The sequence below is a fragment of the Montipora capricornis genome, chromosome 4 (assembly GCF_036669925.1).
Source record: "Montipora capricornis isolate CH-2021 chromosome 4, ASM3666992v2, whole genome shotgun sequence".
Classification (NCBI taxonomy): Eukaryota; Metazoa; Cnidaria; class Anthozoa; order Scleractinia; family Acroporidae; genus Montipora; species Montipora capricornis.
This window is the reverse complement of record NC_090886.1, coordinates 48,963,137-48,980,636: the sequence shown is the minus strand read 5'-3', so window position 1 is coordinate 48,980,636 and position 17,500 is coordinate 48,963,137. Positions and strand designations below refer to the sequence as shown.

Below are 17,500 nucleotides of genomic sequence, written 5' to 3'. Positions count from 1 at the left end.
TGGTAGTCGTTTGAAAGCGTTTTCAAGAGTTATTAGTAATGCCAAGATCAGTCATTCTAATGTTGCCTGTCTTAAAGTCTTACTCAAACCCGTATGCATATTTTTCAGATAAACAGGCTCATTGAAGCATAGCGGTTCGATTTTTTTTTTTACGTCTAATGGACTTATTTTATCATCAAGACAGCGTAGTATCTTTCACAGTCGTCGACTCTTGAGCAATGAATTAGTAAGCACCTTCTCTCATGGGATGAGATTGAATGTGGATGCTTGAAGAAGAAAGCCCTTTTAATTTGATAGTCTTGTTGGTTTGATAATTGACAAAATGTTTTTGATGATGCCTGTTCTTTCATGTTAAAAGGTCTTCGATTGTGCGTTGTTGACTTTACTGACTTTTGCCTAAATTTCTGGATTTAGTTTAATTGTATCTATATTCTAGTATCTAACCTTGAGAACAAGAACTGCAGTCAAAGTGACTTTTTCCAGGTGCCTTATTTTTGTGAACAAACGTGCCATTTGGACACCTCTTGCAACTGTCGCTGACAAAAGCCGGAGTGTCTGAGTAGTAACCACCTGTGGAGCATATAGATAATATCATGTTACTCCTTCTGAAGAATAAAAAGCGCAACGAGACAGCAAAGCATCATAAGTACATACTGCTACTTCTACTACTACTAATATTGATAATACTACTACTACTACTACTACTACTACTACTACTACTACTACTACTACTACTACTACTACTACTATTACTACTACTACTACTACTACTACTACTACTACTACTACTACTACTACTACTACTAATAATAATAATAATAATAATAATAATAATAATAATAATAATAATAATAATTTGACAATAAAAATCTGCGATAAAATATTATAAAACAACATGGCACGACGTTTCGACGTTTCCAGGACGTCATTATCAAGTAAAAAAGAAGTAATGAAATAGAGTATATATATATAGTGAAGATATGAATAAATTAAAAGGCATTAAAAGTTAAACAAAGAGTTTGGCCCTAATGGAGTCGCTCTGGGTATTTAAATTGGGTTTTATTGTTCTTATGTATAACATTTCATAAACGAGACAATCCCATTTCGTGCGCGCTACATTTTTTAAGCATTCTAAACTGGCTCTCATTGAGTAAGTCAATGTTCCCATGGGCATCTCTCAGATGGCGACCGATGGCAGAATATCGATGATCAGCAATGCGTTGAAACAGATTGCGCGTCGTATATCCGTCGGATATTACGTCGGATATACCCATAGCGACTCCATTAGGGCCAAACTCTTTGTTTAACTTTTAATGCCTTTTAATTTATTCATATCTTCACTATATATATACTCTATTTCATTACTTCTTTTTTACTTGATAATGACGTTCTGGAAACGTCGAAACGTCGTGCCATGTTGTTTTATAATATTTTATCGCAGATTTTTATTGTCAAATGTTTTACCAAATCTTTACTTATTCGAATAATAATAATAATAATAATAATAATAATAATAATAATAATAATAATAATGACAATGCATTGAAATACGAGCTGATTCAGATATGAAAGTTAAAGAAATGTACAATAATTGCTGTCAGATTGCGGGTTACCCGCACTTCAAATAAACGTTTTTTTTCCTTCATCAGTCCTTTCACGGGAACACATGAGTCCAACAAATTGACCTGCTTCCAATTGCAATTGTGTGGCTTCATAGCTCAGTTGGTAGAGCATTGTACCCGCATCGTAAGAGCCTGAGTTCGAATCCCGTTAAAGCCGCCTGACTTTTTTCTGGTGTCAAAATAAGAAATTTGCTTAAATTGTCCTGATAAGTGCAAGCATCACTTCAATCTTTCGAAAAACTATCCAATTACAATGCATTGAAATACGAACTGGTTCAGCTATGGAAGAAATGTACAATAACTGTTACTACAGTTGATCCCAGGTTTCAGCTGTGTTAGCTTCAGAGCGAGTGGAACCGAGGCTTTCGGGTCAACATTCGATCCGACATAAAGGAGAGTAACAGATTTAGCGCGAGAAATGCGGAAAAAATAATGAAGTTCTTTCCAGAATTTAAGTTTTTCTTAGAAGAAGGGAATCTACAGTAGTTGAATGGAAGCTGCCCTTGTGTCGCACATTTGGGCTTATTACTTCAGTTAACACATTCATATAGTTTACAGTGCCTCGCTATACTTAACTACACGAAAATTAGGTCCGCAGAGAAACAACTTCAAATTACTCGAAAAAAAGCGAAGGAAACAGTCAAGAATCAAGGAATCACAGTCCTTCAATAAGAAATTCTTGATTTGACCTGAAAGCCTCGTTTTCGCGCCTTGTGAAACTAACATGGCAGAGACGTGCGCTCGACTGTAATAACAGCTATTGTGCCTGTTATGATTGGATCACCAGTAGCAAACACATTAGTAACAAACACATTTGAATTGTGGCCAAGAAATAGGAATAGAGTGCTGCCGAGTTGAATTAACGCAGAGAGCGTGCATCTTGGAAACTCTTAGTATCATACGGAAATGCTTAAAGGAAAGGGAAGGAAGGAAAGGTAGTTTATTTTGCGCTGGAGCACTAATTGGAGACACTGTAAGCTGAAATCAACAAATTAAACCGAAAATCAAATCAAATGTTGGGTTTTTTTGGAGAGGGGAAAACCGGAGTACCCAGAGAAAAACGTCTCGGTGCAGAGTAGAGAACCAACAAACTCAATCCACATCGAGCCAATCGAGCCCAGGCCACATTGTTGGGAGGCGAGTGCTCTCGCTACTGCGCCGTTAATCAGGATTTAGCTGGAATGGAGTCAAAGTGGAGGAAAGGTCAAAATATCTACTTGCAACTGCGTAGCAAGGAAATACTGGTAGAAGTAATGAACATGTGCAAGGTGATGTACGAAAATTATCTGGAGTAGACGTTGCACAAACGTTTTAAATATTAAGTACTAGTGAGCAGCACAAAGCAACAGATCGTGTCAACTTGCTTTTATTTCTCCGACCGGTTTCGTCTGATTACGCAGACTTCATCCGGGAGTTTGAATAAGATGGTTAGAAGGAACTTATTTTATATCTCATTTCCAAAGTACAAATCACGTTCCAGCAAGGGTGTGAACAGTGAAAAACACCTACGCAACAGTACGTGCAGGATATGACTAAAATCGTGCATGATGCTGAGAATTGTATTTTTGGGGCTCACGAATTTAACGTTAAATCCGTGAGCCTCCCCCCCCCCCCCCAAAAGCAGCAAGTACTCATTTCGTTGCCATTCTAATATTTTTGGTGATCTTATATAGAGAATCCAACCACTAACAGGAACTTTGTATAATGAGAATTGTAAATAGTGCATTAAGTAGTCTTTTGTAAGTTAAACAATGTGATTTGTGAAATAGACAGAGTGCTTGGGTCAAACAGTAATGTTAGTTATCTTAGGAATTTGCTGAATAGCATCTTCAAAGAAGGATCCATTTTGATGCCATTGTAATTGTAAGTGACAATTATAAATAGCTTTGTTGCAACTTGCGAATTCCGAAAAAGAGCGCCATGTAGAACATGTACAAAAGGTCTCCTACTCACAACAGGAAAGCCCAGTAGAAGAGTGTGGAGCAATAGGCCTTATTCAAGATAGCCGCCATGTTGGTTTTCACATTGTTATTCAAATTAGCCATGTGTTATGCTGGGGGGCAAACATTGGAAAAAAGGCAAATTGCGGAAATTCGGCTGGTCGAAATATTGAAATAACATTGCTTTAAGTACATTTTAGAATTGAGAATTAAGTACCTTTTATAATAATTTTATATCTTTGACTGCCTTTGACATTTTGACTTTCTACTTCGTTATCTGCTCATTTTTTCACTAAAAAAAACATCGAAGTAACTTGCATAATCATTCCATTTTACTACTTAGGTGATAAACATTCAGTTAACGTGAAACAAATCATCTGTGTGGCTAAGATGTTCGTTACAACCTCTCGAACTTGTGTTGTTTGCCCCTTCAGAAGTGTGTCGCTAATTTGCATGATAATTGCAAATCCAACATGGCGGCCACCGTGAATAAGGTCTGTTGATGGCTTATTGAAATTATGACTATACGTAAGGTTACAGATACCCCCTGGCCACACGAACTGTACCGGGAATAAGATAAGACCTGAGTGACTGAGAAATAAGGAGAATGAAAATAAGATTCGTCGTATGGGAAAGTTAGTAGTGCTCCATTAATCAAGCGACTTTTAATGTAATGACTGAGTGTTTTGGACGCGCCATTGGTAACTTTCATGTCTGGGAACTTAATTTGATAAATTTTAATATTAAATTCACGCATTTAAGACACAACTCTCACACTTTAAGGCGGTTCTTGGTTTTCGATTCTTGCATGCATCAATGAGCTACTTTAATGCATAGGATCTGTGTAAACTTACCAGCAGGGCATTTTTGGCACCTTGGTCTGGTGTCAGAGATATTAACAAAAGTACCACGCGAGCATGGGAGAAGCTTGGAGCCTCTTTCATCATAATATTTGGCAAATCCAGCCTGAAGAAGAGCGTTGCGCAGTTGGCGATACATGAAACCATGTCCAATGTAGACATCTATAAATTCGGAGTCATCTTTCTCTACACCCCTGAAATTCAAAATAGATGAGCAGCTCTTCTAATCTAATATGGTCATTGAAACAGGACACGCTAGAAACAAGGTGGTTTCACAATCAAGCAGTACTGTCATGCCCTCTTTATTACGGTAATTTATGAACAAAAAGGTCAAAGCCTCCTGCAATCTCAGTGCCAAGCCCTTAGATATTTAGTTACTCCTAATTTCCAATAATAGAAAGAATAGAATTGGAAACACTCCTCTCAATTATTCGGCTTTTTAGGTGCTAAAGTACTAAAGGTGACCGTCGATCTTAGCGAGCTCTAAACTGTCTCCTCCTTCTGTTATTAGCTACAAGATATTCCCGAAGTATTTGATTTAAATAATTAATTAAGGCGGCATGACATTTACGCCAATAATGCCAAATAACTAAAGAAAACTCTTAGCTCAACGCCGGAAACCCATAACAAGGAAAGCTTGGTTCCCATAATAGCCACGGAATCTTCCTGGAATTAAGCTAGTTTTAGATAGATCTTTAATTAATAAATTCTGGATCATAGAAGTGACCCTTCTCAATCACGCTGAAGGGCTGTCATCTGTTAAATATGAAAGGCTCATGATTAATTGAAACTTTTGCTTTAACGATTCTCAGTTAAAAAGGTCAATTCAATAAATTAATAATTACAGAATCGAGGGGAAAGAAGCAGATTCAATTTGGTTTCGCAGTTACTTAAGCAGGCGAATGCAATATGTTTCAGTAAATGGTACCGATTCGGATCCTTTGCAAATCTCAACTGGAATTCCCAGTCAAGGCTCAATTTTGGGGCCGATACAATTAATTCACGTTATGTTATATGCTGATGACGTGAATGTTCTAGTTTCCCATGAAAATGTTAACACCTTAATGATCTGTGGTGAGGAAAGAACTTCATGCTCTCTGGGATTGGATGTTAAACAGATTGACGATTAACACGTCCAAAACAAGTCACTGTATTATTTTTATCAAGGCAAATGAGAGTTGTCTTAAATCTATTCAACGGTGGCGTTAATATTGATATTAATGACTGAACTACCAACCAAGACTTGCAGTGGAATTCTCACATCGACTACATTTCACGGAAAGTTGCTAAATGTGTTGGAATTATTCAAAAAGTTCGTTCCTATCTTACCTTGAATATTTAAAATGTTTATATTATAGTTTAATTTATTCACATCTGTCGTACTGCAAGGTCTCATGGGGAAGTAATAGTAGTATAGGGGGGATGGATAGACGAATTTTATTCATGTATGCAAACAGATTCAGGCAGAGGTTATAATGAGATGCATGCCACGTTGTTGTACGAGGGTGTACTCAAAATGGCGGCCGGTGAAAAATTCTACCCAAACCGGTCTTTGGATTAGGGTTTATAATGAAATGCATACCACGTAGATGTACGAGGGTATATTCAAGATGGCGGCAGGGGGTTTGAATGAACTGCACGTCATATATTTGGTTCGAATTGTATTATAATCTTTCTTTTATTTCGAGTGAAAAGTGTGTTCTGGTGGTACGGTTCCGCCCAACCAGCCGGATAGTGCCGCGCTTAAATAGGGAAAGAACAATGGAGTAGCTAGGAACCAGTCAAACAAGTTGAAGCAAGTTTAAGGGTTGGTTAGAAAAACCAGTTTTGAAGATGATGAGTATCCAAAAGGGTCTCCTTAATAATGTAGACTAGAAAAAAACCCGTCAAACCGGTTTGCTTTTCATCGTTATGGCACACTCAGAAATGGACACGTGTATAAAGGAAATGGAAAAATTATTCCAATTCAGAGATGGACCGAATGATCGAACAGCAGATTTTTGCTTTGGAAATGGACGCATTAACAAACCGTTTGCAATGACTGCAATTGAACAACAAAATCGTAACCTTACTGCATGAACTTTGGGATAAGATGAATAACGGAGGCAGTCACAAAGTTGAAATAACAAGTGAAGAAGATGGAATGGAAGTCACATCCCCTTTGCACATTAGAAATTTTGAAATCTTAGAGACTAATTCAATTTGAAAAGCAACGAATAATACTACTGGAATTTGGCATACTTACAAATCTAGCTATTGAATCCATCTCGCTGTAAGGAATCAAACACTCGTTTGCGCATTCGAAATCATAGAAACTACTTCAACAGGAGTACCCAACGAGAAAAGTTTCTTAAGTGATTGGATATCGCCTCCAGCAATATTTTAATAATCACTAATTGTTTTTTGGTTGATTATTAACTTCTGTGGCAAAATTATATCCGGTCCCCAAAGCCAGCTAGAGCTAAATTTTAAAATACATTTTTCCAGCCACGATCTTTACTTTAAGAGCTTTTCCCAGCCAGGATATTTACCAAAAAGGCATTTCCCTAGCCAGGAATGTCTCTTTCTCCCGTTTTTTGCAAGCGACAAAAATAACCAACACTTAGCCAGCCAGGAAAATAAATTGAGCCATTTTATCCAGGTGATACAAAAAAAATAACTCAACGAAAGTTTGGTGGTGTTTTAGCCATTTTCTTTGCTTATGACTTCGGTGCACATTAACGGGGGATAAAAATGCCATTTCTACTCTCTTGCTGGTCTGTGGAAAATATACATCGTCTTTACTTCAGAGTTGGTTTACTTGATTTGAACGCAAACTTAAGACTAACACCAGGACCCACTAACAACCACGTTTATGTGTTTATGTTCGGAATTTGCATTTGTGGCCGCAGTTTGATCCTCTAGGGATTTTACGCCACATCTCGGTATTTAAGTCTTGTCGCCTCTCGCGTTAGTCACTCGACACAGCCAGTTTTACCGCTCGCACCTTGCCGAGCTTAATTTTGTAGTATGGGAGACGAGCCTGTTACAAAGCAAGATCTTGATAGTTTCAAAGATTTCGTTGTTAGTCAGCTCGCCCTTCACAAATCAGTTATTTCGTCTGAGGTACAGAAATCGCAAGAGGTTGCCTCAGCCGCCCTTTCTGCTTCTAATTCTTTGAAGGAACAGTCGGAGATCAAGTTTAATCCCACCGGAAGCGAACGTAACTTCAAATTTAACGGTCAAGTGTTAGCCAAGCTTGTTTCGCTTAAGGATCATTTGGCCGATCTACCTCTCGAGTCTGAGGCGTTTTCGATTCTTAACGAAACCGTAGAACTATTACAGGAACATAACCGCAAGATACGGATCGCGGATTCGTCCGAGGCCGGTTGGTTGACCGTTAAACACTACGAATCTAATCCCGTCTCGTTGAGCGAGGACGATGACAAGAGAACTCGTGCTGCGGAGAGGCAGGCTCTGAGAGATCAAGTTCGACAAAGAAAGAAGCGTCATGTTGAGGGATTTGCGGTCCGAAATCGTCAAGCTCAACCTTTCTTCTCCCCTTACTCAAGGCACTTCAACGGGAGCCAGCGTTCTTGGCAATTTTCACAGTCGTTCGCTTCCTCTTCGACAAACCAACACAGTAACTGTGAATTCACCCGAGGGCCTTGTCGATACTGCGGTTCTTCAGGCCACTGGTGGAAGGAGTGCCCGGTCCGTCTCGCAAGGTTTCACGTCGGCTGCTCATCTAGCCAGCTGCCAGGTAGTTCCACAGGCGCCGTTAACCGTCCCTGAAAATTCGTTTATGGTGTCTTTACAGCAGGAGGCTTCCGGCGCTCTAGGCGTTCACTATTCAGCTTCGCATTCTGGCTAGAAGGCGGGTGATGTCAACGCCCGTGTGGAGGAGGAGTTTGCTGACTTACTCTCACAAGATAAGTACTGTTTCGACTCTGAATATGAACAATGTTTGTCCTCTCTTGGTTTTGAGTATAAGCAGGGGTCAGCGCCCATAGTTTATTAGGATAGGCTCAGGAGCAAGGTTTATTTTTGGGTTAACATCGGTTCCTCCCCTTGGGTTCTTTATATCATCCGTTTCGGGTATCGCATTCCTTTTATTTCATGGCCTCCTAGAGCTTTTTTCTGTAACAATAGGTCTGCCTTAGATCACGCCAGTTTTGTTGACAGTGCTATTTCTGATCTGCTTCTTGCGGGTTCTGTTATTGAAGTTTTTACGCCTCCCACGGTTGTCAATCCTTTAACGGTATCCGTTAGCTCTGTGGGAAAGTGCCGGCTTATTCTCGACCTCCGTCACGTCAATAAGTTTATTCCAAAGGTTAAGTTTAAAATGGAGGATAGTAGGACTTTCCTTAATTACGTACACTGGCCAGGTTATATGTTTAAATTCGATATGAAGTCTGGGTATCACCACGTAAGCATTCATGAGGAATCTCAAACTTTTTTAGGCTTTCAGTGCCCCCTCGGTAGCTCTGTAGAGCCCAGGTTTTTTGTTTTCGCCGTGCTCACGTTCGGTCTCTCGTCAGCGCCTTACGTGTTCACAAAGGTTTTTAGGCCGTTAGTTAAGCATTGGCGCTCCCGGGGCATACCCTTGGTCTTGTATTTAGACGACGGCGCCGGATGCCTCCATGATTTTTCGGTAGCTCAGAGTACTGCGTCGGCTGTTAGATCCGATTTGGCCAATGCGGGCGTGGTCGCCAATGAGGAGAAATCAATTTGGGTTCCTACCCAGGTTTTAGAATGGTTGGGCATTGTCTGGGATCTTTCGCGTGGCCGCATATTTATTCCTCACCGCCGCATTGTCAAGTTGCTAAGGGCACTCCTATCACTAAAATCTGGGTCTCACTCCGTTACCCAACGCGCGGTTGCCTCTGTTACAGGGCAAATTATTTCCCTCATCCCGGGTTTTGGCAACATTACACTCCTTATGTCCAGATTCCTCCAGTCATTCGTCAAACTTCACAGCGGGTGGGATTGTCCTTTGGATTTTAGGTCCTATCATTTTTTCTCTGAATGCCTTCAGGAAATTGATTTCTGGCTTTCTAACTGTGCCAGACTCAATGGGAGGTCTCTCACCAGATATTCGCTTCCCGTGACTCTCGTGTTTTCCGACGCCAGCAGTTTCGCCTGCGGTGGGTGTTCCTTCCGCGTTGATAGCGAGGAGTTCGATCTTTTCTTTCAAGCGTTTTCCTCTTCGGAGTCCGGTTTAGATAGTAACGGCAGGGAATTGTTAGCCATTCTTTACGGCCTGAAACCGTTTCGGGCTTCCCTTACGGGCAAAGTGGTCAAGGTCTTTACGGATAGTAAGAACGCGGCGTCTATTTCCGCCAAGGGCAGCAACAGCCTTCGTTTGCATGCTTTAGCTCTCGAAATTTTCGCCTATTGTGCCGCACATGATATTTCACTTGAAGTTGAGTGGATCCCACGCTCACTCAACTCTTACGCGGATTCGGTCAGCCGCGTTGTTGATTATGATGATTGGGCTGTTTCCACTATTTTCTTCCAACATGTTAGCAGTATTTTTGGTCCTTTTGACGTCGATCGTTTCGCATCCTCTCTTTCCGCTAAGTGCGAGCGTTTTTTACTCTAAGTTCTGGTGTCCCGGTTGCGAAGGCGTGGACGCTTTTAGTGCCAGTTGGGGCGGCGTTAACAACTATTTGGTTCCTGCAGTCTTTCTTGTCGCGCGTACGTTAGCGCATTTGGAAACGTCTCGCGCGCACGGTACGCTTATCGCCCCCAAATGGCCTTCTGCTAGTTTTTGGCCTTACCTCTTTCCTCTAGGTCACCCTCGGGATTCAGTTTCCCGAATCATAGAATTTTCTGACCCGTCAGGTATTTTTGACGATTCCCACTTGGGGTTCCCTACTATTTTTAGCGCTTGCGGTTTTTCGCACTCCTGTACTTGTTATTTATTTGGACGCCAGCTCGCGTGTTTAGAGCCGTTATTCAAGCATTGGTCCTTTATTGCAGAACTCTTCGCGCTATTCCATGTAGCGCTTTTAGCGGTTCACGGACGGCTCTCGTTGCTTTATAGCGGTTCACCTACGCTGTGTAGCGCTTTATAGCGGTTTGTGTGTGTCCCTTGTCGCTTTATAGCGATTCACGTACGATATTTAGCGCTTTATAGCGCGTGTCCTTTTTCGGTTTTTTCCAGTTCGTTCTTTTTTTTCATAGTTTTTTACAGGTTAGTGCTTTATTGACGGTCGCTCTAGAGCGTGTTTGCTTATCTTTTGTAAACGTATGGCCTTTTCTTGGCAACGTTGTACGGATTTCAGGGGTTTTTGTTTTCTCTGTATATTGTTGTGATTGACTATGCTTAGGATGTACGCGTTATTGGCTGTCCACGTTTAATAAATTGCAATCGGTATTCCACGTCTACCATTTTTTCCTCATTTCTCTTATGCCTTATTTTTTCCTTTATTTGTTTACAAGTTCCAGGGTATCACGCGTTCACCATCCGGCTTTGGAGAGCCTGCGTACGCACATTCCAGCGGTTCTTGCCCACAGCAAGGCTCCTAGCACGTTCAAGACCTACCACGGTTGTTTCAAACGTTGGAAATCTTGGGCTAGTGGTTTCCCAGAGGTTATTTACTTCCCGCTCAAGAGGAGCACGTAGCCTTGTATTTAATTTCGTTAGTTCAATCAGGGTCTTCATATTCCTCCATTCAGCAGGCGTTCTACAGTATAAGCTTTTTTTCATAATGCTTGCGGGGTCTCGAATCCTTGTAAATCAGCCTTTCTTCTGGCTATTCTAAAAGGTTGTAAGCTCGTTGCTTCGAAACCGTCGAAGTTGAATAGGGTACCCATTTTGCCTGAGCATTTAGTCGCGTTAGTTAATAGATTTGCTACGCCCTCAGCATCCCTCGGGGATATCAGAGACATTTGTTTTTGTTTGCTTGCTTTTGCTGGTTTTTTGCGCTTTGACGAGTTAAGTCGTCTTAGGTGGTCTGACATTTCTTTCTTTCAAGATCATATTGAGCTCTACGTTTCCAAAAGCAAAGTTGATCAATTGGGTAAAGGGTGTACTTTAGTTATCGCTAGTACTGGTACTCCCACATGCCCATGCGCTATGCTGATCCGTTATGCCACGCTGGCTAAGCGTAATCTTGATTCGGTTGAGTTTGTCTTTCAAAACCTTAGTTTTTCCTCTTCCAAGGGTTATTCCCTTCGTTCCGGTACGAGTTTGTCTTACACCAGGGCGAGGGAAGTCGTTTTGGCTAAGTTTCGGGCCATCGGTGTTGATACGTCGGGTATAGGTTTGCACTTAATAGCGGAGTTCCCGATCACGCGCGCTCGCTCTCGTTCTTTGTTTTTCTCGACACAACTGGTCGTGTCCTTCCTATTTCAACGTGTTGTTGCCTTTCTGCTGATTAGAACTTAAACGTTTTCTCTGCGGCGGAACGCAGTGACATAGCAGAGAAATGTGTTTATGTTCGGAATTTGCATTTATGGCCGCAGTTTGATCCTCTAGGGATTTTACGCCACATCTCGGTATTTAAGCCTTGTCGCCTCTCGCGTTAGTCACTCGACACAGCCAGTTTTACCGCTCGCACCTTGCCGAGCTTAATTTTTCCTAGTATGCCGTTTACGTTTAGTCTCGTAGTTTACAGTGATGTAATTCGTTTTTTCTCCGCCACTACTTTATTTCTTTTATGTTAGCTTTTTCTCGTCCCTTATAAACACAACTGGTCGTGTCCTTCCTATTTCAACGTGTTGTTGCCTTTCTGCTGATTAGAACTTAAACGTTTTCTCTGCGGCGGAACGCAGTGACATAGCAGAGAACCAGGGTTCCAAACACTGGTAACGAGATTGGATTTAAAAAAAGAATGTCTAGAATGCATTTGCAATGCTGACCAAACGAAATGACAAGAGGGCACAGTCTATCCTTGACGGTGAATAACAGTTCTGCGATGCAGACGGAACCTAATTGCGAGAAGGCAGAGTCTTTCCTTGCGAAAAAAAAAAAACAATTATGAGGAGCTGAAGATGTCACATGTTAGGAAAGCAAAGTCTACAGATATTGATGAAGAATAGTTATGCGATGCAGCAGAAATCAAATGCCGGGACGTCATGGTCTACGAATCCTTTAGGATGAAAAATATTTATGGTGTGATGTCATGAGATATTTCCCGGGAAAGTGCAGCCTATAGAAAAAAAAAAATACGGTCAATCGCCGGGATACCTGTCACTTTCCTTTTCTGCATACCGACTCCTCTTCATATTCAGATGGAGGTCCATGTAGCCTTTATTATGGCTTTATCTAAAAAATTAATACAAGTATAGATTATTACATTATTATAACAACATAATTATTTCTCGCCAGCTTGGAGGCTTCAAAAGATAAAAGACAACTGTTCACAGCAAAAGCCATAACTGGCAATCACCGCAAAAGCTTTGCTAAACCTGTGAAGACAATGTCAGCAAAAGTCCTTTTTTTAGTCCAACCCCACACTTAAATCTTACATAACCGAGAGGCAATCGCTGCGAACGCGTTACAGGATAAAAGACAACTGTTCACAGCAAAAGCCATAACTGGCAATCACCGCAAAAGCTTTGCTAAACCTGTAAAGACAATTTCAGCAAAAGTCCTTTTTTTAGTCCAACCCCACTCTTAAATCTTACACAACTGGGAGAAAATCGCTGCGAAAGCTTTACAGGATAAAAGACAACTGTTCACAGCAAAAGCCATAACTGGCAATCACCGCAAAAGCCTTGCTAAACCTGAAAGACAATTTCAGCAAAAGTATTTTTTCCATTCCAACCTTGAGACGCCGGTAAAGTATTTGAATAGGACGTTTTACAAACAGTTGTAAAATAAAGAACACTGCCATTACCAAATAAACAATACTGTAAATGTCCAAAAATAAAAATGTTCTAACTTATGCAAGGTATACGTAAAGGTAAGGGGGTTCGATGGAGCTCTTCAAACAAGAAACGAGGAAAGATTCCGTTCTGCAAAATAAGAATTCTATAATAACAGATTAATTTCTCATAATTAATAGTTGTGTTTAAAATGTAAGTGTCTAGTAACGCTCTTCAGTTTTAAGGCATAAATTTAACATTTTAAATGAAAATTGGAGTCACTGGCTCTGCTCGAGCTACACAAAATTGTTTGTTTTGCAACAACAACAAAAAAAACTGTTAACAGGAAGGGCCATTTCTGATGTGAACGATTTTCTTGACCTACCAAACCTTAAGGGTTCCTTCGAGAATATTTAAAGGCCTAAAAACGCTTTGTCTGGAGACAAAGTCCTTTGTCGATGGTCGAGGTTTTCACTTGATAGTGTTAAGTTATCCATCTGTCTTTGCTACCTTTACATTTACATGCTCTCATTGGACAATTTCATTTCGTTCGTGCTTAGGTGCAATTAACATATTTGTCTGCCGAATATAATTTAATATTTTTTGCGATTATATGTAAAAAATGTGTAATAAAAGACGGAGATAATGGTCGTGGACGTCATACCCTGCGAGCAGAGTCTCTTTCGATCTTCCTAGATAAGTCGGGAAGAGGAAAGTAGTTGGTTCTATGTTAAACAGAGCAAATGTGATTTAATGCCGCCTTTTTCGCAGTGAGAAGTCATGACACTCATATTTATTTTCTGTGGTTTTGTTCCTGGTCGGCAGGATTTGCCTTCTGATGCAAGAGGATTTTTAGTTTAAGCATTGTTTTTTTACGTTTCCTTACCAGTATTTATTTTGATTGATAAACATAATGTTCTTGAAAATTAACTTAAGGCCGTGACAGTAATTTTCATTATGTAAATGAAATAAAATTAGCAACTGCTTGTTTGAGCTGGATAACCTTTTGAAATACATCGTTGTCGTGCTGGTTACAAACACTATTACTTGGACAGGGTGAAACCCCGGCGGGAGGGGGGCACTCCTGGGACAACTTTGACCACAAAAAGCCGAAACAATTAAGAGTCGGGGAATACAGTCAAGACACATTGTCTTATGTTTAACGAGTGAAAAATGCAAGCTGTTTTCTCCAGAAAAAAATAAGTAAATGTTGCCTTTATGACCGGAAATTCACGCATACTTCCTCATGAAATGATAATTTGGTCCTGCTGAATAGCGAACCCAAACGCATTGCGCATAGTGAATTTACCTGCCAAAATCTGTCAATCAAAGAGCCACTCAAACATTCAAAAGATCCGGCTCTCCACTTATTTCAAAATACAATTCCTTTTTTTGTTACATTTCCCAGTTCCTCGACCGGGAACCGATAGGATAAGCTGGTGTGTTCTCACGCTTTAAAAATACGGCAATGAATTGTGTTTGCCCGTCGGCAACATGATCAGCAACATTTCATCGCCTCCTCCTTTTCTGAACAGACCTAAGGTGCATTCCCTGACAGTAACTTCGTCTCTTCTGCATAAATATAGCGAGAATGAATACAAGAGAAATCGTTCAACACGGTTCGTCCCCGACCAGTTTTGAAAACTGCAACGGCTATCTTGAGGGGAGAAGCGGACTATATTCCAGGTTCAATTTCAAAAGTGAAAACAAATTTCACGCTAGAAAGAATTTCCAGCTAGTAAATAGTACACACTAGTGAAAACACAGCCTTTAATAATCTATTTTTTCCAGTTTTGACCTGGGCCACATTTTGTCAGTGGTACTTTTAATATTTTCTCTTCCGGAACAAATTTTGTTAAAACGTGAAAAAAAAAAAAAAGGATGCCGGCTGCCGTTCTTTTCCGTTGCCATTTGTGGGTATTGATTACTGTATTCGCACCGGCATCTAACTCTGTCCATCCAGCAACAACATAGTATTATCGAAGAGTAAGGCATTTATTTCGCCTTATGAGCTCGTTTGCTCCCTTTGGGTATAAAAGGAACTTCTCGCAAATTCTTGACTGGTGGGAAATACTGGAAATAGAACATGAATTTTGCCTCTTGAGGACCGGAAAATCTGCTTTTGCAATAGTAACTCAAAAAGCACTTTTATGGTTCTTTCAGTTATGGCTCGTTCAAATTTGTCCGAGTTAGACTTCATTTCGCAAACTAATAATAGCTTACAAATATTCTATAGATATAACATACAAATATGAAATAACAAACACCCGTGCAACACTTGATCCTCGTTTAATAATTTTAATTTTTCAAGGGTGTTGTGCCAGAGATTGATGATTAGCATGTGAACAGGCTTCTTGTAAAAGAAAAGGCAAGCGAGAGAAAACAAGGGTTCAAAAGGCTTTGATACTTAGGCAGTTCTACATCTAAAACGACTTATTGGTGTTAATCCCGAAGCGTGCCTAGATATATCTGGTAAACCAATACACCAAACAGACAAAAACATCTGAGGTCAATCGAAAGACACGCCTTATTTCAGAATGGTTGTCCAGAATGATGCCCAAAAACACTTCAGAAGCAAAATCGCTCTGATTAGGCAAATGTAATTTTTTTGCTATTTTCCACTCTAAATTATAGATAAGTAACAAGTCTAATCACATCTATTTGGGGTGGTTTTAGCTGCAAGAACGGTTCGCTTCCATTTTCTTAGTGAAATCCGTATTTCTGGAAATCAAGACACGAACGCGAGGGCTATATTTTCGCGAATATGGAACTACACATATTACTCCGTTTAGCATTCTATTCTCTGCTGGGATTTTGTCGAAACGAAAGGACTGAAAGGAAAAGACCTTATGTGCTACAGTCGGCAAACAAAAGTGTTTCTGAACAGTCATGGTTTAATTAGGGTGCATGCCTTGTCAAGATCAACATAATCAACATGATAAAATCAAAAGGCGTTCTTACCTGCTGGGCATACTTTTAAGATGATCTCTTAACCAGGCTACTGGAACAGTGACCCTGCCCGCTGCTAACTGATGGATGCACTAAAGATGGTTTACAAAATACAAAAGACAGTTGAGACCATACAGAAACTTACCAGAACCTGCAAAAAGACATTCAGATGAAAGGAAGGACATAGATGAAAAGATTACTTACCTATAAATCAGCAGAGTTTGGATGTGGCAACAATTGTCCAAAACCCGTAAAAATTCAGTTGCATCACCCAAACTAGAGCCACAAAACAACGACCGCGACTATAACCGCCACTACTGAGATGGAATATCCGCGCGCAATAAATAAAATGAGTTGTCTGTCTAAATCCCAACATTGACACCATAACAAAAGATAGGGATGTTTAAAAAAGAAATTGCATTGTTTGCTGACAGCGTTTTAATGGCAGACGTATACAGTTAACATTTTGTACACGTCTTTTTTCTCTTTCAATTTTCTATCAATTTAGTGACAATTTTAAACACGCGCTCGACTTTGCACTAGCCTGCGGTTCACTTACTTATCACTCACAGCCAGTGCTATCTTTGAACTTTCCTGACTAGGTGTCATTTTACTGCTCCAGCCAAAATTAGCCAGAGCACAATTTCAAAAGCCGCAGGAAGCCAGAAGGGAAGTGAAATTATTTTTCCAGCCAGCATCGTATTCAAAGGGTCAACCACACAAGAAAAAAGTTTCGGCAAAATTCCCAGCTAGAGTTTCTCATCCATTATTGAGTAACCAGCCAGCAAATTCTTAGCCTGAGAAGCGGATATTTTGAGGAGCGGATCCGTTCAGTAGTTGAAAGGCAACGAATAATACTACTGGAATTTCGCATATTTACAAATCTAGCTATTGGATCTAGCACGCGGTAAGGAATCAAACACTTGTTTGCACATTCGTTTTGCACATTCGAAACTACTTTGAAAAGCAACGAATAATGCTACAGGAATTTCGTTTCAAGGCGAACTGTCTCTTTCTGGAAAAGTGTCCTCAATTGTACCATCTACGATGGCGTTCTATTACACATTGACGGCTCCAGTTATTCATTTACTATTGTATAAAACGCTGTTTAAAAATTACGGACAAACGTAGATCATGCGAGAACAACAAGCGTAGTTTCATAAAATATAATGATCTCCTAAATTTCTATTTTACCAAATTAAGAACAAAAGTAATTTATGGCGAATGCTTTAAACTCTTAAACACGCTAACGGTGCTGCCACTGTCCCACTGCTGGGACTCCATTCATAAAACTTTATTCATACCTAATATACGGGCCTTATATTTATTCCTA

At 40.2% G+C, this 17,500-nt stretch overlaps 1 protein-coding gene across 1 annotated transcript in view; it reads right to left on the bottom strand.

The window, feature by feature from the left end:
* The window catches only part of LOC138046790 (uncharacterized), a 14,701-nt gene extending 7,737 nt beyond the window's left edge, over positions 1-6,964 (bottom strand). Inside the window, exons 1-3 of the mRNA XM_068893374.1 lie at positions 6,954-6,964; positions 4,417-4,616; positions 445-570 (exon numbers count right to left, since the gene is read on the bottom strand). Of these exons, the coding sequence (XP_068749475.1) occupies positions 445-570; positions 4,417-4,616; positions 6,954-6,964 (337 nt within the window). The remainder of the gene's footprint in view (positions 1-444; positions 571-4,416; positions 4,617-6,953) is intronic.
* Between the last annotated feature and the right edge of the window lie 10,536 nt (positions 6,965-17,500).